The 23,418-nt window shown below is 42.5% G+C and overlaps 1 protein-coding gene across 7 annotated transcripts in view; it reads left to right on the forward strand.

The window, feature by feature from the left end:
* Positions 1-17,905, forward strand: part of hsf1 (heat shock transcription factor 1) — a 117,098-nt gene extending 99,193 nt beyond the window's left edge. For 4 of the 7 annotated variants that reach the window (XM_048557822.2, XM_048557858.2, XM_059640646.1 and 1 more), the window contains 4 exons: positions 8,463-8,568; positions 9,199-9,264; positions 9,708-9,774; positions 15,655-17,905. In XM_048557822.2, coding sequence (XP_048413779.1) covers positions 8,463-8,568; positions 9,199-9,264; positions 9,708-9,774; positions 15,655-15,866 — 451 coding nt within the window. In that variant the 3' untranslated portion in view covers positions 15,867-17,905. The remainder of the gene's footprint in view (positions 1-8,462; positions 8,569-9,198; positions 9,265-9,707; positions 9,775-15,654) is intronic. The other 3 variants (XM_048557843.2, XM_048557833.2, XM_048557849.2) reach the window with 2 other exon arrangements.
* The last annotated feature ends 5,513 nt before the right edge of the window (positions 17,906-23,418 follow it).

A 23,418-nucleotide genomic window follows, 5' to 3' on the forward strand; every position in this document is an offset into this window, starting at 1 on the left:
ACAGCTCTTGAGAATGATTTTTTTAATTATAGCATGCTATTTACTTTTCAAATGGGCTCACAGTTATATGGACAGGGACCTCCTACGGGTAGCCATAAAGTGAGAGCCCCTGCTTTTGACAGTGTTGATCAAGGACATGAATGTTGGTCAGCCAGAGCTGCACAAAATAAATTTTTGTACATGCTGTTAGGCTGACAGAGTGCACAGCTATGGAGTTCAGGACATTCCCCACCAAAGTCTTTTTAATTTCTACTTAAAACTAGCCAGTTTTGATCGCTTCAATACGTAGAGGTGGATTAATTTTTTTAGATTAGAATTGGAGTTAAAATGAATATTGTTACACATTCAGCTTACTGACCATGTGTCATGATGTGGAGGTGCCAGTGTTGGACTGGGTTGGACAAAGTCAGAAACCACCTGATACCAGGTTATAGTACAACAGGTTTATTTGAAAACACAAGCTTTCGGAGCCTCACTCCTGCTCCAGGTTTCAATGAGAGAGGTAGTATCAGGCACAGAATTTATAAGTAAAAGATCGCACCTATAGAGGGGAGGCAGTGGCCTCGTGGTATTATTGCTGGACTGTTAATCAGAGACCCAAATAATATTCCAGGGACCTGAGTTCAAAACCCACCACGGCAGATGGTGGAATTTGAATTCAGTTAATACCTGGAATTAAGACTCTAGTGGTAACCTCAAATCCATTGTCGATTGTCAGGAAAAACCCATCTGGTTCACTAATGTCCTTTCAGGGAAGGAAACTGCTCTTTATTTGGTATGGCCTATAGACACACGACAATGTGGTTGACTCTTAACTGCCCTCTGGGCAATTAGGGATGGGCAATAAATGCTGGCCTAGCCAGTGATACCCTCCATCTTCTGAATGAATAAAGAAAAAAATACCACTAATGAGAATTTACTCAACAAACCTAAAATGTTGTTAAATCTTTAATCAGTTGGAAGCTTTTAATTGATTAACATCTATATGTCAATCCCTGAATTCCTTTCACGTCACTGTCCTGAGAACTAAAGGGTTTATCAGAGTAAGGAAGAGGTGACATTTTAAGTCAGTGCATGTTAGCTGTGAGGCCTTGTTTAGAATGTTTGTGATTTGGTTTGGAGTCAGACTGGTTTTATTTCTAAAGTAGGAATTTATAAAACGCCACACTGATTATCTATAAATTGTGTGCTTTTTGAATAAAATCTGAATTTGAATGTATCTGCAAATACAAATTCACACCATAGATTTTCATGTTTGTGTGTACGTCTCGACACTGTGACAACAGATAAATGGACAACGCACAACAAATCGCGGGACAGGGATGTTTCTTCCCCATAGGTGGTCGAGAACGTTCGGCCTCTGATCTTCTGGTAAACGCCCTCCAAGGCAGAATTCAGTATACATAACAACAGAGTCACTGAGCAGAGGCTGACAACCAAGGTCGGTACCCATGAGGGTGGCCTTGTCCAGGATCTTGGGTTGATGTTCCACTATGGATAAGTGCACCACACTATCACTCACTCTCACACTCTCAAATCCTCTCTCGTGAAGTGTGTGTGTGTGTGAATGAGAGAGAGTGAGCGTATAGTGTGTTGGGGTCACCGAAAGTGTGACATGAACCGAAAATCCCAGTCGAGGCTGTCCTCATGGGTACCGAACTTGGCTATCAGCCTCTGCTTAGCGACTCTACGTTGTTGTGTCTCCCAAACTCTGCCTTGGAGGGCATTTACCCAAAGATCTGCTGAAGTGTTCCCCCACGGGGAGGAAGCAACCCTGTCATCTGTTGTCATAGCGTCTGGACATGCACAGTCACTCTCCCCTGCATACACACACGAATCTGTGGGGTGAATTTGTATTTGCACCTACATTCTATTTTGTTCAAAAAGTACACAGTTTATAGACAGTCAGTCAATGTGGCATTTTATAAATTCCTACTTTAGAAATATGGGTCTGACTCCAAATCAAAACACATACAGCTTCTAAACAAGGCCTCACACCTAACATGCATTGTCTGACCTAAAGTGTCACCTCTTCCTTACCCTGATAAAACCTTTAGTTTTCTCAAGACAGTAACTTGAAAGAATTCAGGGATTTACATATACATATTAATCAGTTAAAACCGTCTAACTGGTTTAACAGTATCTTAGGTTTGTTTAATAATCCTCATCAATGGTGTGACCGTTTGATCTTTTACTTTGGAACTCTGTGTTTGATACTGCCTCTCTCACTAACACCTGAAGGAGTAAGGCGTCGAAAGCTTGTGTTTTCAAATAAACCTGTTGGACTATAACCTGGTGTCCTGTTAGCAGTTGTCGTCTTCTCTCTTTTACGTACAACCATTTCTTCCCCTCCCTAATTATTATTACTGGCATTCTGTCACCTCATTCCTTCCAATAGAAATCTTTCAGTACCCGTGGCACTATTTCTTTCCTATCACTTGCTGGGAGATGATTTGAATGGGAACTGTCGTTTTGCGAAATGATGCATCTCCTTTTAGCAATAGGAAATCAAGTTACCAAAGCATGTTGTCTGGCACTCATCAGGACAAATAGAATGTTAAATTTCACATGATTGCAACAAATTACACAACCAGACAAGAGTAATTAAAGCCAAATACTGCAGATACTGGAAAGCTAAAATCAGAGTGCTGGAGAAACTGTGCATGGATTAGCAACCTTTGTGGAGAGAGACAGATTTAACATTTATGTTAAGTATAATTATATGTCAACTACTTCCTACCTCATCAGTGTAGCTTCAAGGGTTTGGTGTCTGATGTGTACCCATAACTTTTGATTCACCTGTGGTTTCTCTTCATTAGCCAGTGATTTTCCTCAGCTTCATCCCTCACTCTTGCTTGGGACAGTTCTGTGGGCACTGCCCAGTGTCCATTCTTTCCTTTTTTTTAATTAGCAGTCAATAGGTGGTGATCAGATGTAGTTAGTGTTATGGACCAGGCCGGACCCCCTCAAAATATTTTAAGGAGGTATCCTAGACCCTAATTTTACAGGCAGATGTAACATGCTGAGTTCCAGATGTAATTCAGTGACTACTTGACATTAGGCAAAGCACAATTTATTCAAACACTATATTAAAAATGCAACCAAACAGACAGAACTTAGAATAACTTTACTCTATTGGAAAACTTAACAATAGATACAGTAACTATGACTAATCAACTGTTCTAATGTTGTAACATTCCATAAACACACCCTTTGGCAAAGTGGAAAATACAGAAGAATAGTGTTGCCTCGTCGGTAACCCAACAGCAGAGAGAAACCTCAGCTTCCAGCTATGACTGAGAGAAGGAAAGGATAGCTCTACTTCTTCAAGCCCACAGCAGCAACTGCTTAAAACTAAACCTAAAAACTACAACAAACCTGGAAAACCTGGTCTGAGAGAGCTGGCCATACCCATCCAGACTGCTTCCATTTTTCCAACCAACTTAAAAGACCCAAGGCCTCTCAAGCTGTTTATTTTCGTAAAGACAGCTGTACATCTCACATTCAATCTCTCTTTTAAACAAAATAGGCCAAAATACCCCCTTAAACCCCCAGCATCATCACTTTTATTCCTATCAGCACCCAACCAAGGCCAAAGAGAAACTGGTACAACCCTTATTGCTGCCTTGCTTGGAATTTTTTGAGTTTGTATCAGACACTGGGCTCCCTGTTCTCCATGGTTCAGTTACACACTAACAACCATTCCAGCGAACAATGTTTTAGATGTTTATCACAAGTTTACTAACCATTTGAAGCTGAAATAAATATTTGCCCTTTTGTTTTTAGTTCAGGCAAGACCAGATTGAATAAATGCTAATTGGTCCATTCCGTCTGAAATCTGTTCCTAATTATTGTACAAACGTAGGAGCGGAAGTAGACCATTCAGCCCATTTGGGATCTGCTGTGCCATTCAGTGAGATCATAGGTATTCCGATAATCATCAACTCCGTTTTTCTGCCTTATTCCATATCCCTTGATTCCTTAAAATTTTGTCTAACCAGCCTTTTTCATTGTTGATCCCGTCAGGACTCAGCCTTAAAATTGTGCTAACGTGACAAAACTGCAGGGAAGTCTAAAGGCTGTATGGTTCAACTTGCCAAAATGTGGGTGGAAGCTAGAGCTTGAATTTTTTTTTAATCCAAACGGATTAAAGTGAGGTTCAAAGATTTATCTATCTCACATCAGAAGGAAGATCTCCAGTGATACACTTGCTAAAAAGCACAGTTCTCCAGCTAGGTGTTATGAGGTAGATTATGGGGGGAAAAAACCTCAAAGTTAAGAATCATTTTGGACTGATTCTAGGGGCATTGAATGTCCACTTAAAGGACAGTGTTCAGTGTATTTGTTGAGTGTTGTTGCAGTTTAAAACAAAACGGTGTTGGTTTCTCTAATTTATTGTTGGCAACTTACACATCAGCAGTGTTTAATTACTTAGACTTTAGTCACTTCACACAGTAGACATCTTAAACCATAAAATATTGGAGCATCATCCTGGCAATCATTAATTGGAAGTTCACATTGCTTTTTGAGAGTTTTCTCTGAATAGATCCTAAAATGTGGCCCAAATAAAGCCCTAAGTCCAACAAAGATTTCTAACATCTAATTGATGTAGGCATTTATGGGACAAACAGCTCAATGTTGTGTCAAAATACCAAAATTGTTAAGGTACTACCAAGAGATCTCTGCCAAAATTGCCGGGTTGCAATGCTTCACAATTAGAAAGTGGCAGAAACAAATAGTATCCATTAAATGGACGGAATGCTTCCAAATTTGCCCTTCATCAAAGCTGTAGAATGCAAAAATGCAAACTAATCTTCAAACTCCGGGACATAGGACTCTTCCCCTCTTTGTAACTGAATCCTTGACTTCCTGACCCACTGACTGCAATCAGTAAGGATAGGCTTCAACATCACCTCTGCAATAATCCTCAAAACCGGCGTCCTGCAAGGCTGCTTACTCAGCTCCTACTCTCCTTATACATGACTCTGGCCAAATTCTGTTCTAACTCTATTTACAAGTTTGCTGTGACACCCACGTACTGGGTCCAGTCTTAAACAACGATGAGACAGAGTACGGCAAAGAGATAGACACCTTGGTGACATGGTGCAAAGACAACAATCTCTCCCTCAACATCAGCAAAACAAAGGAGCTGGTCATCGACTTCGGGAAGCGGACCACCATATCAATGGTGCTGAGGTAGATGTGGTCAAGAGTTCCAAGTTCCTAGGACTAAACATTGCCAACAATCTGTCTGGGTCCATCCGTGTCGACATTACGTCAAGAAAGCATACCAATGCCTCTGCTTCCTCAGGAGGCTAAGGAAATTTGGCATGTCAGATTGGCAATTTTTATAGATGTACCATAGAAATGTGTAGATTGGGTGGGTCTGGGTCGGATGCTTTGAGGTTCGGTGTGGACTTGTTAGGCCAAAGGGCCTGTTTCCACACTGTAGGGATTCTATAAAACATCCTATCCAGATCCATCATAGTTTAGTATGGTTCTTTGAAGAGATGACAAGAAGGTCGATGAAGGCAGAGCAGTAGACATTTGTTTATGTGGACTTCAGAAAAGTGTTTGACAAGGTTCCTCATTATTAGACCGGTTAGTAAGGTTAGATCCTTTAGGATCCTGGAGAGCTAGCCAGTTGGATGCAAAATTGGGTCAAAGGTAGCAGACATAGGGTGGTGGAGGTGGAGGTGGAGGTGGAGGGTTGTCTTTCAGACTGGAGGCCTGTGACCAAAGGATTGGTGCTGGTCTATTGCTTGTTGTCATTTATATAAATAATTTGGGTGTGCATGTAGGAGGTATGGTTAGGAGGTTTGCAGATAACATCAAAATAAGCGGTGTAGTGAGCAGTGAAGAAAATAATCTGAGTATACCAGGACCCTGATCAGATGGGCCAATGGGCAGAGGAGTGGCAGATGCAGTTTAATTTAGATAAATGTGACGTGTTGCATTTTGTAAAGGCAAACCAGGACAGGATTTGTTCACTTAATGCAAAAGCCCTGGAGAGTGTTGCCAAACAAAGAGACCTAGGGTTGTAGGTGCATAGTCCTTGAAAGTGGAGTTGCAGGTAGACAGAGTGGTGAAGAAGGCATTTAGCACACTTGCCTCCAGCGGTCAGAACATTGAGTACAGGAAATGGAATGTTACGGCAATACAGGACATTAATGAGACTTTTTAGAATATTGCCTACAATTCTGGTCACCCTTTCTGTAAGAAGGATGTTGTTACACTTGAGAGGATGCAGAAATGATTTACGAGGATGTTGCTGGGACTGGAAGGTTTGAGTTATAGGGAGAGGCCGAGTAGGCTGGAACACTTTTCCTGGGGTGACCTTTATAGTGGTTTATAAAATCATGAGGGGCATAGATAGGATGAATAGCTAAGCTGTTCTTTTTCTTGGGGTGGGGTATTCCAAAACTAGAGAACAGGTTTCTGGTGAGAGCGGAAAAATCTTAAAAGGGAACCTCTGGGGGGTTAACCTTTTCTATGCAGGTATAACTGTAATATTTAAAAGGCATCTGGATGGGCATATGAATAGGAAGGGTTTAGCGGGACATCGGCCAAATGCCGGCAAATGAGTGTCGGTCAAATTGTGATATAAGGTCAGCACAGATAAGCTGGAGCCTTCGAAGGGTCTGCTTCCATGCTATATTACTGTGTAAGTGGATGTAAATCCCTCGTAACTCTGTCAAACTGGCATTTCTTTTATTCTTTTACTTTTGTGAGCCTTTCTCTATGCATTTCTTTTTGTCTTCATGTGAATGTGCACCTCTCCAGTCTCTGCATGCTGCTATGTGTCTCGCTCACTGTCTAACTTTCTCACCTTCTATTTTTCTCTCATTCCCTCTACCCACTGTGTTTCTCTGGCCTTGTGTGTTTTTTTTCTTTACAGTGGCTCTGATTGCGTATGTTCTTGTTTTTGTTTAGTGACTGGTGACATGGTCTAGCTCTAGCTCTAAACGCTTTTGTAAGGAGGTGACTGATCCAAAGCTGAGTGAATAGTGGCCTCCTGATGAAATTGGAGGGAATTCAACTTCGGACATGATGCTGACTCAAAGAATGATATTTGAATGAAAACTCATTCATTAAATCACTTTGAACTGACCAACTTAGTAGTGTTATGTGCTGAGAGATCTAGTGGTGTTCCACTAGATCCACTTGTGCTCCAGCTCTCAGGCATGCTAATGCAAAGACAACGCAGCTGTTTACCAGGTTGCTCCCCAAAGGAGGGTTGAGTGCAGCCTGAGGCTGGTGAACAGCTCTGCCTCCCACACCTTTGATCACTTTCAAATGTGTAAGTGGAAGAGGTGTTAAAATTTATGGTACAGCTATTGTGTTTTTTAATTCATTGTTTGGCTTTCGTTGCACCCCCTGGAGTGCCATGCTGTAAAATTGAGCATCCCTATTCCCGGAGTCTTAAGTATTAGGTTTTGTTTCTATAGTATGCACAGTGCCTCAATTTACCTGACTTTCACAGACGAGGGTCGATCAAAACCAATGGCCAGATTTCAGTACAAACCAAGAATTATTATTACAAATAATTAGACTCTAGCTGCAGCTAAACAGATTTAAACGAACATAGAAATTGATAGAGACGCTCAGCAGGTCTGGCAGTACCTGTGTAGCGAGAAACAGAGTTATCCAGAGTTCTTCAGGTTTTTATTTAGGAAAAATAGATTATTGGAGAACATAGAAAAGCTGGAGAGTTAGTTCTTTTTTCCCTGATTCCAATATTAGGGTGATCCTTTGCAGTTGGCCAGATCCTTGGTTCAGCTGTCTTTCTCTGGATGCTTCCACTGGTTTGTAAGAAGTAACTAATTCATTTGGAAAATGCATCTGATTTATTAATTTAAAAGTTACAGCTTCCAGCACCTGCTGCAGGAAAGCTAACCAGTCTTCTTCAGGTTTAAACTGAGACTTTGCAGAGAACAGAGCTTCTGAGCTGGGAGAAGATCTACATACTACTTTTCCTCTCTCTGTGACTCTGTAAACTTGTTTCCAGCTCCAAGTTGCTCGGCCACTCCAGAACGAATCTCTCAGAAGTTGGCAAATGAAAGGTCTGTGTTATTGGTTTGTGGGCCAAGTGACAGTTATCAATCAGCTTAGTTTTTTCAGCAAGAGCTGCATCATTACACACCATTGGCTCCAAACCCTCTGCTAAATGAACTTCACTTACTGCTTGTTCAAACAGTTGTTTACAATGCCTGCCATGGGGATCATGTTACTTGCTTTCAAAACTGCTGCCACTCTTTAAAACACTAGTTTGTAAAACAGCTGTCTGTCATTTCAGTCTCCACTTTTGAAAAAACAAAAATAAGAAGACTCCTATGTTATAGTTTGATTTCCCCCCCCCCCCCGCCCGCCTGGAGTTCTTTTAAAAAGGTGATATGCAGGAAATGTCTCACTTTAATTTATGCTGTTTTAAAGTATTATTTTCATTTTCTTTCATTCTGCAGAAATGATATCTACAATCACTTGGATAGAATTGATTCGAGTTTGGATAACCTACAGAACTTACTGTCAGGACAGTCTTTCAATATGGAATCCAGCACGCTCTTAGATGTGAGTTTGCTTTGGTAGTGAACTGGGAATTTAATCCTCCCACCTGCTGGACTGAAATTTGAATATAATTACATAAATATGGAATAAAAGCCTGGTATATGTAATGAAGACCATTAAACTACCAGCCTGTTGTAAAAATCCATCTGGTTTGTTAATGTCCTTTTTAAGAAAGGAAACTGGCCAATCTGGCTGATACGTGAATGCAGATTTACAGCATGACACTTAGCTTCGTGAAGACAACTAAGTTGTTTCACACACCCGCCGCCGCCCCCACCCAACCTTTGTCGGGAACATTTCGCATGAAATGTCCATAGTCATTAAATCAGAGAAAGTCAGTGGCTGCTCCTTCTAAATTAAAATTATTTCTGTGCACACTCATCAAGAAATGACAAAACGTGAGTCGATGTAAAGAAAAATCTGGGATGGTGTTACTTGAATAGACTTTCCTACAGGAACAACTGAGTTAGTTTTGAGGTGGAATTGAAGCCCCTGATCTTCCTGGTTGCAGACCGGCTGTGTATTTCTGTGCATATCACATGGTATCTTTTATCCATTTGGTCAACAGAGGGAACAGTTTTCCTGTCTTTAGTTAGAAGTTTGGAAACTAGCTTTGTTTTCTTTCTTCTGCAGCTGTTTAATCCCTCGCTGTCTGCCATTGACCTGAACTTGCCAGATGTGGAGGGGAACCTAGCAGAAGTAAGTGGAGTAATCCTTGTTCATTATTCTACTTCTGTTCCTGTGAAATGTTATATTTAGTGAAATGATCTCAAATGAATCAGACTTTCACATTACAATCCATGTGAAAGCTGCAGTTCAGTACTCTGGGATCTTTCCCATCAGAGAAAACAATATGGTTAAAGCGCAATATTATGAATCCTGAAAATTTGAAATGAAAGGAAAGTGTGTTTTGGTTTTAAATAGATTTAGCAGTATCTGGGGAGAGATACAGTGATGTCTGTTGTCACACTTAACTCTTGTTCAGCATTAACCTACAACAAGCAAGGTTCCTGATTCCTCTGTTTTGGGAGGCTCTGTTATGAGCATTACTCTGAAGTAAGCATTTGACAAAAGCAAGTGTTTTATCAATCTTCCCAAATTACTAATTTCTTTTTACCTCTCTCTGCTAATTAACTTTGCAGATGCAAGATATGATGGGCTGTCAGGATCAAAAAGGTTCAGAGACAGATACAAGCACTTTGGAGGCAGGTAATTTAAAGAGAGTTTGCAAAATCTTCTTAAACCCAGACCAAGGGAATTTCCCCAAATGCTGCCCACTCTGAGTTAAAATATCTTGTATTTACCTGACTTCTTTCTCATCCCTTTGGAATCAAAGAACTTCACAGCCGCTGAAATACTTTTCAGGTCTTGACAGAGGCAAATGTAGCACACAGTAGTATCCTATAAAGCACAGTAATACAGGAATCTGTTTTGAAAGTGAATTACTTGTGGCATTAACATTTACTAGGTTCACAGTGGGACCTCTATTTATGTTCAAATATTGCAGATTTAGTCAGAAATTTTGTATTCCTAATCTTGCCAAATTCTAGTTTTATTCAGAGCAATAGAGATATAAATCAGTTTACTGTGTTGCTGTACTCTACAAATGCCTGACTGTAAGGGAAGTGTGTTGGCTTTCAGTTATGTTCTCAATTTACTTCTTTAAACGTGTCCTTTTAATCCTTCTTCCTACCTTCCAAAAAGATTATTGGGTTGGCATAAATGTAAGCAAATAGAATGAGTCGGGAGCTGATAGGGAGGTTATTTTAATGAAACATAGAAGATTAAGGATCTCGACAAGATAGATCATTGCAAAGTGTTACCCTTGGTTGGGGAATTTAGATCTGAGATAACATACTCAGAAGAAGGACACAACCATTTAGGACTGAGCTGAGAGAATTCCCTTACTCATAGTTGTGAACCTTTGGAAAATTGCTACCCCGGAGGTTCATGGCAGCCCAGTTGTTTGGTTGATTCTGGTCTGACACTGATCGATTCGTGGATACTGAGGGAAGGGTAACTCCTGTAGAATGTCAGCCATGATATGGATAAATGAGGAACCTGTTCATTACAGATAAAAAGAACATGTACATACACTGCACCAGTTTCAACTTGACACAGTAAGTGACAGCCATTCACTGGTTCCTTTCTCAGGGCAATGCCTTGGCCAATCAGAGTCCAACTGCCTGGTTTAAAATGTAAACCAAGCCTGGCAGTTAACTGTTAATCAACGTGAATGGTTGTATTTTCCATGGCAACATCTTTCTGAATCACAGTTCACTTACTAAACAATTAGAATTTTCCTTTCATGTCGTATAAATATTGGCTTTGCCCTTGAATTAGTATTCTCATGAATTGTCCTGATACGTAGAAGGTGAAAAGCCTCACAAAAATGTCTATTTTTCACCAGTGCACAAGTCCTTTTCTTCCATGCAACTATTGAAAGATAATGGAAGGACGATATTGAGGAATCACCAAATTAATGGAAGAATTGTTCTATGAGGAAAAGTTCAATAGACTGGGTCTATATTCTCTGGCACTTAGAAAAATGAGAAGTGATCTCATTCAAAGATCCAAATCTGTACAGGCTAGATGCAGGATGTATGCATCTCATGGCTTTGCACATTCAACTGAGAGAGCCAGCAGGCAAGTCTTAGTGTAAAGACAGGCCATTTACAATTGAGATTAGGAGGAATTAGTGCAGGGGAAAGAAGTCCTGCAAGGACAATTCGGGGAGTTATGTAGGGAGCTAAAAAGCAGGACTACCAGGGTAGTAATTTCAGGATTACTACCTGCCTCACAGGCTGGTGAGCCTAGGAACAGAGACAGAGTACAGTTGAACTCATGGCTACAGACCTTGTATAGGAGGGAGGGCTTCAGATATATGGAGGATTGGGATGGCTTGTGGGGGAAGATGGGTCCTATACAGCAAGAACAGGTTGACATGGAACTGGAGGGGCTCTAATATCTGGTTGGAAATTTGCTAGAGCTCTTCATGAGGGTTTAAAACTAATGTGGGAACTAGGCCAACAGACCAGCAAGTGTTGGGGACTGGGGACAAAAGAGAGACTGAGATGTGCACAGCATAGAGTAAGAGCAGGCAGAGGGAAATCACTGAACTCAGGAACTGGAGGACTGGAATGCATTTACTTCAATGCAAGAATTACAGCAGATAGGGCAGGTGAACTGGATTACTGCATGGAATATGGAATTATGATCTTATTCCCATTATGGATACGGTTAGAGGAGGGACAGGGCCGGCAGCTTAACATTCCAGGATATCGCCGTTTCGGATAGGACAGAAAGGGAAACAGAAGGAATGGGGGAATTGCACTGCTGATTAGGGATCACGTCACAGCTGTGTTGAGGGAGGATACATCGGAGGAATATTGCAGTGAGGCATTATGGGGGAAGCTCAAGAACGGGAAAGATGAAATCTCAATGTTGGGAGTTTTCTACAGACCTGCCAATGGCCCACAGGAGACAGGAGCAGATATACAATCAGATGCTTGAAAGGCGTGAGAAGAACAGGATAGTTGTGGTGGGTGACTTCAACTTTCCACGTATTGATTGGGACTCCCTTAGGGCCAGGGGCTCGTTGGTGAGCAGTGTGTTAGATGTGCCCAGGAGAGCTTTTTGAGACATTATGTTGACAATCCAACCAGAGAGGAGGCTATGCTAGACTTGTCAGCAGGGAATGAGCCAGGACAGGTTATCCATGTTTCAGTAGGAGAGCATTTTGGGCTCTGTGACCGTAACTGCATAAGATTTCAAGTAGTCATGGACATGGACAAGAGTGGCCCTCAGGTGAGGGTGACTATTTGGGCAAAGGGCCAGTTGCATCCAATTTACTGAGGAAGTGGGGAATGTGGATTGGGAGCAGTAATTTGAAGTCCAATGTATGTCTGGCATGTGGGAGGCTTCTAAAGACCAGTTGACTAAAATGCAGGACATTAGGCCCCACACCTCAGGAAGGACACACTAACCCTGGAGCGTGTCCAGCGGAGATTCATTCGGATGATCCCTGGAATGGTAGGTTTAACGTATGATGAGCGGCTAAAGATCCTGGGATTATACTCATTAGAGTTTAGAAGGTTGAGGAGAGATCTAATAGAAACTTACACGATAATGTATGGCTTAGAAGGGGTGGACGCCAGGAAGTTGTTTCTGTTAGGCGGGGAGACTAGGACCCGTGGGCACAGCCTTAAAATTAGAGGGGGTAAATTTAAAACAGAACTGAGATGACATTTCTTCAGCCAGAGAGTGTTGGGCTTGTGGAATTCATTGCCACGGAGTGCAGTGGAGGCCGGGACGTTAGATACCTTCAAGGCAGAGATTGACAAATTCTTGATCTCAGAAGGAATCAAGGGCTACGGGGAGAGTGCAGGGAAGTGGAGTTGAAATGCCCATCAGCCATGATTTAAATGGCGGAGTGGACTTGATGGGCTGAATGGTCTTACTTCCACTCCTATGTCTAATGGTCTTATGCCCCTGCAAAACAACTGGATAAGAATGGCAGGATTCGGGAACCATGGATGACCAAGGGAAATTGTAAGGTTAGTCAAAAGGAAAAAGTCAGTAAACAGTCAGTTTGGGCAGCTACAATTTGACAAAACCCTGGAGGAGTACGGAGAAATTAGGAAGGAACTTATACACAGAATTAGGAAGGCTAAAAGGGGCTATGAAATGTCTTTAGCAACAGAGTAAAAGAATCCCAAGCCTTTTTCCGTATATGTCAGGAGAAAGAGGAGCAAGGGAAAGAGTAAGCCCTTAAGGACAATGGAGGGAAACAGGGATAATCCAGGAAATTATAGGGTGGGTGAACCTGATGTCTGTTTTGGGCGAGCTCTTGGAGAAAATATTCAGGCACAGGATGTGTGCACATGTGGAAGAAAACAGACTACTTTGTGACAGACAGCATGGCTTTGTACGGGAAAGGTCATGTCTCACCAAGCTAGTTGAATTTTTTAAAGAGGTAAGGATGATAATTGAGGAAAGGGTTGTGCATGTAGTCTATATGGACTTTAGGGCATTTGATAAAGTCTTACATGGCACATTGGTACAAAAACTAAAATCACATGGGATTTGGGGTGGGCTGGCTACATTGATGCAAAACTGACTTGATTATAGAAGACAGAGGGTAGTGGTGGAAGGTTGTTTTTCGGAATGGAGACCAGTAACTAGTGGTGTTCCACAGGGATCTGCCTTAAATCCGGTGTTGCATGCATTATGTATAAATGACCTGGAGGAAAATATGGGTGGTCTGATTAGTGAGTTTGCAAATGACACTAAGATTGGTGGAGTTGCTGATGATTGTGAAAGGATACAACACAATTTAGTTGGCGACTTGTGCACAGAAATGGCGAATGGAGTTTATTCCAGACAAATGCGAGGTGATGCATTTTGGAGGATCAAAATTTTAGGTGTGAATCGTAACGTTAACATGCAACTGGATCTGGGCGTACAGGTCCACAGTTCCTTAAGTGGCGACATGGGTGGCTGTAGTGATTATGAAGGCATATGGCATGCTTGCCTTCGTTGCCCAGAGCATTGAGAGCAACAGCTGGTATACCATCTTGCAGCTTTATCAAACCCTTGTTGGGTCGCATTTGGAGTATTGTGTGTAGTTTTGGTTGCCACATTACCAGAAGGACATGGAAGCTTTGGAAAAGGGTGCAGAGAAAGTTCACCAGGATGTTGTCTGGTCTTGAGGGCATTGGCTCTGAGGAAAGGTTAAAAAGCATCTTGATGATTACATGAATAGGGTGGGAATAGAGGGATACTGACTGAATAAGGGCAGAAGATTTGTTTTTTTTTTAAGTTTCATTTGGGCATGATAATCAGCAAGGCTTGGAGGGCCGGAGGGCCAAAGGGCCTGTTCTTGTGCTGTACTTCTCTTTTGTTCTTTTGAGTTTCTTCACTTGGTGGGGAATCTTTAGAATTCTTCCCAAGCGGGCTTTCGAGCCTCAGCTGTTGGGCATGTTCAAGACTGAGATGGGTAGATTTCTATGTATTAATGTTATTACAGAAACATTATTGTGCGTAAGAAGGTCACTCACCCCAACAGGCTCAGACTAGCTCTCTAAACAAGCTTCATGACTTAGTGCCACTCTGCAGCCCGTTTCTTGTAATTCTGCACATTATTTGAGTTTAAATATTGTCCTCTGGACTGCCTTGATTGATCCCATCTTTACCTCATTTCCAGGTGGCGTATTCCATATCTGCACCATTTGGTGTATGAAAAAGTTTTGTCTTGCGTCACATTTATTCCTTTCACGGACCTCTTGTAAATCTGTGCCCGCTTGTCCTTGATGCATTCATCCCAAGGGAGATGGGAATAGTGCAGGAAAATGGTGTTGGCGTAGAAGATCAACCATGATCTCATTGAAAGCAAACATGATGGGCTGGATATTCTCCTGCAGTTCACATTTCTTATGCTACTAGCTTTTTATTACATATGCGTCAGTTGTATTTCATATCCACCCGTTCCCTTTGTAGAATTTAAACTTGTCTCTCTGGATCACTAGTCCAAGCTAGTGCAAAACCCATCAGCACTCTGGCAGGAGCTGAGCATTGGAATCCTGATGTACTTGTTTGCAGAATGACGACCCTGCCCATAGTCCAGATGCACTGATTTTTGACACAATGTCCCTACCTCTGGGCCAGTAGCCCTGGGTTCATGTCCAACACCAGGGCTTGTTAGCAACAGTGAACTGTTTATAACTTTGTTGAGTGGGCAAATAATCCGAATACTGAGAGAATCTATCCCGCTTATCCCTGAAGGAGAAATAAGCGTGTGTGAAGATATGCTTTAAAAACAAACCATTCCACTGTGAGAGATAATGGGAACTGCAGATGCTGGAGAATTCCAAGATAATAAAATGTGAGGCTGGATGAACACAACAGGCCAAGCAGCATCTCAGGAGCACAAAAGCTGACGTTTCGGGCCTAGATCCACTGTGAGTCTGATTGGGAAGTAAACCTTTGTAACTGTGGACTGTGACCTGTCTATGTCACTGTGATTATGCAATCCGTTCTGTTCACACTGCGCAATCAAATAATTTGTGTCTCTCCTTCTCTCTTGTTTAGGAAAACAAGTCGTCCAGTACAATGCCCCACCTCTACTAATGGTAGACAGCAAAACCAGTGACACAGGGGACCTCCCGGTCTTATTTGAGCTTGGAGATTCTCCGTACTTCCAGCCTGAAGACAACCTAACCCTGGATCCCACAGATGATGACCCACTGTCCCTCCTATCAAGCAGCAACCTGTCACACACAAAGGATCCACCTGTGTCCTAACTCCAGGAGAGCCCTCTCCCTATTTTCCTCCACCCAATCACGCTCCGAGTGCTGAACTTCTTGTTCAAAAACAGCTTTCTGCTCCAGGAGAGGACACAAGATGAGAGAGTGAAACTGTATCTTTAAATATTTCATTTTATCCAGTTTGCATTTCTAGCCTGATAAACTGTTATTGCAAGTAGAGAGCAGCCTGGGTTCAACCACAGGGAAGTGTATCATGGGGATCCTTCTCCTGTTAAGTCCCAATATCATTGATTATGGACAAGATCAGATTGCAGACCGCAATTTTCTAATCTTGATTCTCCTACTTTTAGCGACAGAGAGCAGTTAGACTCTATTGCCCTAATAACAAGTTCTGTTGGAGGAAAATTTTGAAACCACTATCACTTTTTTCTCCCTGAGTGAAGAGAGGCAGTTTTATTATTTTAATTTCTGTTTTGTGTTGTCCCTACTTTTCTCCCCCTTCCCCTTGCCTTCCCTGTCCTTGTTTTTGTATATTTACACTTTAATCCAGTTGCTGATAAGTGAAGATGTATTTTTGATTCCTATATTAAAAAAAAGTTTTTTAAAAGAGGTTAATATTCTAGCTTGTACTCTAAAGTCTGCAATGATGTGGTAGAAAGAAGGTTTATTTTTTTATGCACTATATTTTGGGAGCTTATAAAATAGTTTCAAAAAGAATCAGAAATTGAAACATAGGGAAAAGGGTTGCTGTTTTCACAGATGAGTATAATCCATGTGCTCTGCTTCTCACATTTGTAATTCACATATTCACATTGAAAACATGCTGAATCCACTGAATTTTTCTTTCCAGTGCTGGTGATAGGTTATTTCACTGGGAGAGCGATGGAACTTTACCAGTAATATAACTGCTCCGTCTTTGGTCTTTTGGCCCACAATCTCTGCTGACTTGCTAGTGCAGTCCTGAGAAGGCAGAGGTGAGGTGTGGATTAACCTGCACAGTCCTTTTTTCAGAGGAAGTCAGGGCTCCCCCAATTATCACAGCATTTCTCTTTTTTCTGTTCATCCATTCTATCCCCAGAATTGTTCTGGAGCAGGTAAGGTCTCAACAAAGGCCTCTAAAAGAGAGAATATAAGTACTCCATAAGATATAGGAGCAGAATTAGGCAATTCAGCTATTGAATCTGGAGTCTGCTCCAATCATGACTGAAGTGTTTCTGAATCCCATTCTCCTACCTTATAATCACAGAATCCCCACAAGTGTGGAAACAGGCCAATCGGTCCAACAACTACACCGACTGTGCAAAGAGCACCCCACCCAGACCCATCCCCCCACCCTGTCACTGTAACTTTGTATTTCCCATTGCTAATGCATCTAGCCTACACACCCCTGAACACTATGGGCAATTTAGCATGGCCAATCCACCTAACCTGCACACCTTTGGACTGTGAGAGGAAACCGGAGCACCCGGAGGAAACCCACACAGGCACAGAGAATGTGCAAACTCCACACAGACAGTGGCCAGAAGTTGGAATCAAACCTGGGGCCCTGGTGCTGTGAGGCAGCTGTGCTAAACACTGAGCCACTGTGCCACCCCTACGTTCTTCCCATAACATTTGATCCCCTTTCTTATCAAGAACCTATCTATCTCTGTCTTGACCTCTACAGTACAGTCTTACGAGGCAATAAATTCCACAGATTAACCACTCTCTTGCTGAAGAAACCTCTTATCACAGCTCTAAAGGATCACCCCTGCCCTCCGAGGCTGTGCCCTTGGTTTCTAGTCTCTTATGTTAGTAAAAACATTTTCTCCATGTCCACTCTATCTACATTTTCTGTAAGATGTCCTCATCCTCCTAAATTCCACTGAGAGCAGACCAGAGTTGCCAAATGCTTCTGTTCTACCAAACCTGGTGATCATTCTTACAAACCCCTTCCAACACCAGCACTTCCTCCTTAGGTACTGTGCCCAAAACTGTTCACATTATTGCAGTCTGACCAGAGCCTCTGAGATAACAAGGTGCAGAGCTGGATGAACACAGCAGGCCAAGCAGCATCAGAGGAGCAGGAAGGCTGACATTTCTAGGTCCAAAACGTTGGCCTTCCTGCTCCTCTGCTGCTTGGCCTGCTGTGTTCATCTAGCTCTGCACCTTGTTATCTCAGATTATCGAGCATCTGCAGTTGCTGCTATCTCTGATCAGAGCCTCAAACAGCTTTGGCAGTACATCTCTGCTCTTGTATTCTTGCACTCTCCAAATGAATGCCAACATTGCATTTGCCTTCCCAACTGTAGTGCACTGCTTGTCAGCACTGACCTTCGGACAGTGCAGCTCTCCCCTCAGTATTACATCAGTGTGTTGACCAAGGTTTTATCCTCAGCTTTCTGGTCTTATCAAATGATTGTGTTGCTGACCTCAAAGACATCACAGCATTTCCCTGTTTATTCATGAATATTGACTGATCCCTGATTTAGAAACTTCTTATCTGGTCTGTTATCAGTTATAGAATCGTACAGATGTACAGCGCAGAAACAGGCCCTATGGCCCAGCTGTCCATGCCAACCAGATATCCTAAATTAATCTAGCCCTACTTGCTAGCATTTGGTCCATATCCCTCTAAACCTTCCTATTCATATACCTATCCAGAATCCTTTTAAATCTAGTAAATTGTACCAGCCTCCACCACTTCCTCTGGCAGCTCATTCCATACACACACCACCCATGAAAAAGTTGCCCCTAAGGCCCATTTTAAATCTTTCATCTCTCACCTTCAACTAATGCCCTCTAGTTTTGAACTCCCCCACTCTTGTGAAAAGACCATGCGTATTTACCCTGTCCACACCCCTCATGCTTTTATAAACCTCTATAAGGTCACCCCTCAGCCTCTGCTGCAGAGAAAATAGCCCCAGTCTATTCAGCCTCTTCCAATAACTCCAATCCTGGCAATATCCTTGTAAATCTTTTCTGAACACTTCCAGATTTCACAACATCCTTCCCTATAGGAGGGAGACCAGAATTGCACACAGTATTCCAAAGGTGGCCGAACCAATAATGGCAGATTTGTAAGGAAGCCATTGTTGATGGTCCATTTGTTTTGGGAAACAGCAGAAGGAATCACCTGGCAAGATCCTGACTCTGGAAACTTGACTCCAAAGAAACAACATCATCACTGAGGAAAGCAGGATACAATAGGAAACAGGGAATTCTGCCTGTGAACATTCAACTTGACCAAAGAAGTGATCGCTTCACTTTGCTGTAGTCAATTCCCAGCCAGTTCTGTACATTGGTATAAGCCACTGCTCAGTGGCCAATGCACTGTTCGCTGAGTGTCAGGAGGCTGCAGCCTGACTGATCACTCCAGAGGCTTGACCATAAAAACCAAGGCTAACACCCTCCTGCATTGCTGAGGTAATGCAGCACTGTTGGAGGTAAATGTAAAAGACGCCATGGCATTTATTCCAGAGGCAAGCAGTGGGGTTATCCTGGTGCCCTGACCGATCTTTATCTCTTAATCATTAATGCAAAAGCATTATTTAGTTGTGACTATATTGCTGTTCATGGGACAAAAACAGAAGTTGCTGGGAAAGCTCAGCAAGTCTGGCAGCATCTGTGAAGGAAAAATCAGAGTTAACGTTTCGGGTCGACGACCCTTCCTGTTAACTAATTTGGAGCATCTGCAGTTCTTTCAGTTTATATTTTGCTGTTTGTGGGATCTTGCTGTTTGCTAATCTTATGTAATGGTTCCTAAATTGCAGTCGCGAGTATACTTTTAAAAGTCAGTCATTTGCCGCTATCCTGAAGTTGTACAAGTTATTTCAGAAGTGCACAGCCCTCTTTCTTTGAACTGACGCCATCAGTTAGGCTGTTTCTGGTTTTTCAAGTGGTGCCAAACCCAGGGGACAAAGTGGAGTAACTGCTGCTGTAAACCAGATACACAGTTACAGCAGGCACTCGTACTGGGCAGGAGCCTGTTGTCAGGCCTGCTGGCCTGAATCTACAGACTCAAGGCTAAAGTCTTCCTCACACTTCAGTATTGACAACCCAAAGCTGACTGACCGTGTGTTTTATTCTGCCTTTACTCAAGAAGAGTTTTAGTTTCGAACAAATCACTTTTTTCTTTTTGTCTTTCTCTGATCTTTTGGAGTCCTGGTGAGCTGTCCAGGTAGTGATGGTAAGGTTATTTGAGGATGAGGGATATCATTGATTCACACAGGAATCGCATACGCAGTCTGGTAGAGGTAGGGTAGGTTGTCACTGGGTAGTAATCAGGAGCAGGACCCATGCCCATTCAGAGTGTTGATTCCAATTCACAGGAGCAGTTTGCTGTCTGCCTGGGAGCAGCTGTTCCTTTTGTTGTTGTGTTTTGTTTTTATTCATTCAGAGGATGTGGGTATTGCTGACTGGGCCAGCATTTACTGCCCATCCTCAGTTGCCCTTAAGGTGGCACCTGTGGCTGCCTTCTTGAACCACTGCTGTCCACATGCTGTAGGTAGACCCACAATATGATTAAGGAGGCAGTTCCAGGATTTAGGAACAGCGATACGTTTCTTACTCTGGATGGCGAGAGGCTTGGTGGCGAACTTTCAAGGGGTGGTGTTCCCATGTATCTTCTCAGTGGAAGTGGTCATGGGTTTGGAGGATTATGCTGAACGAGCGTCATTGGATCCTTCAGGTTCAAACATTTTGAGAACCTTCTGGTTATAGATGCTGAATGTTAGCAGCTTGAGTGAGTTGGCCCCGCCTCCCTTCGAGTCTTCCCAAATATAACAATGGTGGAACAGAAGGAACAAGAAATGTAAAGTGACTGATTTCTAAACTGAAGTATGCATACCCTTGCTTCCTCGCTTCAATGCCTGCTCCCCTAGTCGTTTGTACAATCCACTCTGAAACCCCTCAGCAGCTTTAACATTCAGGAGTGGGTCTTGACGTTGAGCAATGTGTCATCGTCCGATTACTTCCTCGTTCGACAACAAAAGATGTTTGGCATCCTTACTGTTTGAACGTGTATGGGTGTGAGTTGGTTTTATTTTGTACATTTTAAGTATCACAGCTGCCCTTCTAAATGTTTTTAAGCCAGGTACAAATGGTAACTTTGAGGGTGGAAGAGAGCACCACTGCGTGTAAGCTAGGTATCAGCAGTTTTGGAAATGAATGATGCCTTCAGTCTCTCAAGGCTGACATGCTGTGAAGCATGCACACCCCCGTGTACTGTTTTTAAAATGCAGCATTGCGTTCTGTGTAAAACTGTCCATTGACAATTGGCAGCTGTGTGTATTGGACATGCACAGTGCACTTATTGTATTTAATCAGTCAATGTCCAAAAGTTGTCAAGTGACTGAAGGGGCTTTAAAATGTAGATAAACTGTAAATGCTGCTGTTAAATGCCATAATAAAAAAAATTGTACAGAATCATAGAATGGTTACAGCACCTATATCCATATAAATATAAAGAGAAAATACTAAATACACTGTTCAAAATTCTTCCTTCGTTTGATTTTGGATTTTTTTTATATAGTTAAACTCCTGCAGTAGATGATTGGAGGAATATTGGTTTTGTACTTAATAATCCAGAAATCTGAGCTAATCGCACAAGCAGGGGATTTCAATTTGCTGAATCTAGGTAAAAATCTTAGTAATACTGTGCATTGTCCGAAAAATCCAACTGGTGTTCACTCATTTTCTTTCAGGAAGGAAACACCAGCTATGTGTGTCTCAAATCTCACAACAATGTGACTGACTCTTAACTGCCCTCTGAAATGGCCTTGCAAATATCGTCCTTCATAAGGAGACAGAACACCTAGAATGCTCAGTGCAGTCTCACTGTACAGCTGTAACTGGGCTTCCTACTCTTGTATTCCATCTCCCTTACGTTTGCTTTCTTAATCGTTTGCTGTTCCTGCTAACTAGTTGTGATTCAAGTAAGAAGTCACTCACACTGCAAAAGCTCCAGAGAGGAATGTATCTCCATTTAGATAACGTTCTGCTTTCCTGTTCCTGTCTATCTTCAGTGTAGAAGAAGCTTTACTCTGTGTCTAATTCCTTGCTGCCCCTGTCCTGAGACTGTTTGATGGGGACAGTGTAGAGAGAGCTTTACTCTATATCTAACCCTGTACTGTCCCTGTCCTGGGAGCATTTGTTGGGGACAATGTAGAGGGAGCTTCATTCTGTATCTAAACATGAGCAGACCCAGCCTGGTGGTAGGATGGAAGGCTTTGTGGGTGCAGTTTATTGCCTAGCTGGCAGAGTCTGGTGGGATAAAATATCAAAACAAAGGTCAACCAGCAGCTGAAAGCACAAGCCAGCAACTCCTGTGTGATGATGTGCTGAGGTGGAGATAATTCATCCCTTGAATCTGTTGCTGCTCCACTTAGACCAGACCCTGAGTTGGTGACCTTATCCTGCCAAGAGACGGTGAGAAGGATATGTCTGAAACAGCTGGAAACAAACTGGTTCAGGCTCTTCTTGTGCCTTGCCTCTGTCACCCGGGGGTCTCCTGTAGAGGACCGTGTTGGTAATGCAGGTTTGGGAGACTTGCAATTAGGTGTTCTCAGTCATTGTTCCACACACTCTGTCTGAGCTTGGGCACAACAGCTGCAGCTTCTGTCATCTGTTGATTTCAGCAATGAGTGTTGGATTATTGGTAACTATGGAACCTCTGTGTGTGATTCTCTCACCAATCTCCAGCATCGTATTGTCATTGCTCATAAAGGGCAGGACAAGCAGGATGAAAAGCATTACGTCTTCATGACGCCAGACTCTTCTTAGATGCGAGAGAGTCTGTCCATTTGCTGCTGCTGGTGTTCCTCCAATGTAGAATTTTTGGTGCAGTGTCAGGATCCAGATCTGACAGGAACTCTGTACACTTTCTGTTGGTTCTCAGGCAGGCAGCGCTTTCTCTCAGTTCTGGTGGAGAAATTGAATGACCTGAAGGCATATGACACTCGCAAAGAGTAGGATATGATGAAGTGTCAAAACACAAACTAGTGGATTTCAGAGAGTTCTGATGTTGCCCTATTGTATATGACCCTTCCCATTGCATTGTCATGGAAGCTGGAGCTCATATTGAGCAGCTTCTATGAACTCCCCGTTTTCTCCAGCAGCTTAAACTGCCAAATAGAGGCAGCCCTGGTACGTTTGCAGGCCAGAGTATCTGATCAATTTCTCAAGTCAACTCATTGACTCTCAGGGCTCAGTTTCATAACCTTTCCCTGTAGAATCCAGGGAAAAGAAACTGCTAGCTTTTGCTGCAAATAAAATAAAGTCCAAAGGAGATCTTTACCAAAGTTGAGAGGCTGTGAAGAGTTTGGTTTGACCATTAAGAAAACACATCCTGCCAGGATTTTGAATTTAATACAAATATGGAATTAAGAGTCCAGTGATGACCATGAATCCAATATCGATTGTCGGGAAAACCCCCTCTGGTTCACTAATGTCCCTTAGGGAAGGAAGCTGCCATCGTTACCTGATCTGGCCTACATGTGACTCCAGACCCACAGGGACGTGGTTGACTCTGAATTGTCCACTAGGCAATTAAGGATGGGCGATAAATGCTGCCTGGTCAGTGACGCTCTTGTTTCATGAATGTATAACT

The sequence above is a fragment of the Stegostoma tigrinum genome, chromosome 2 (genome assembly GCF_030684315.1).
Source record: "Stegostoma tigrinum isolate sSteTig4 chromosome 2, sSteTig4.hap1, whole genome shotgun sequence".
In the NCBI taxonomy this organism is placed as follows: domain Eukaryota; kingdom Metazoa; phylum Chordata; class Chondrichthyes; order Orectolobiformes; family Stegostomatidae; genus Stegostoma; species Stegostoma tigrinum.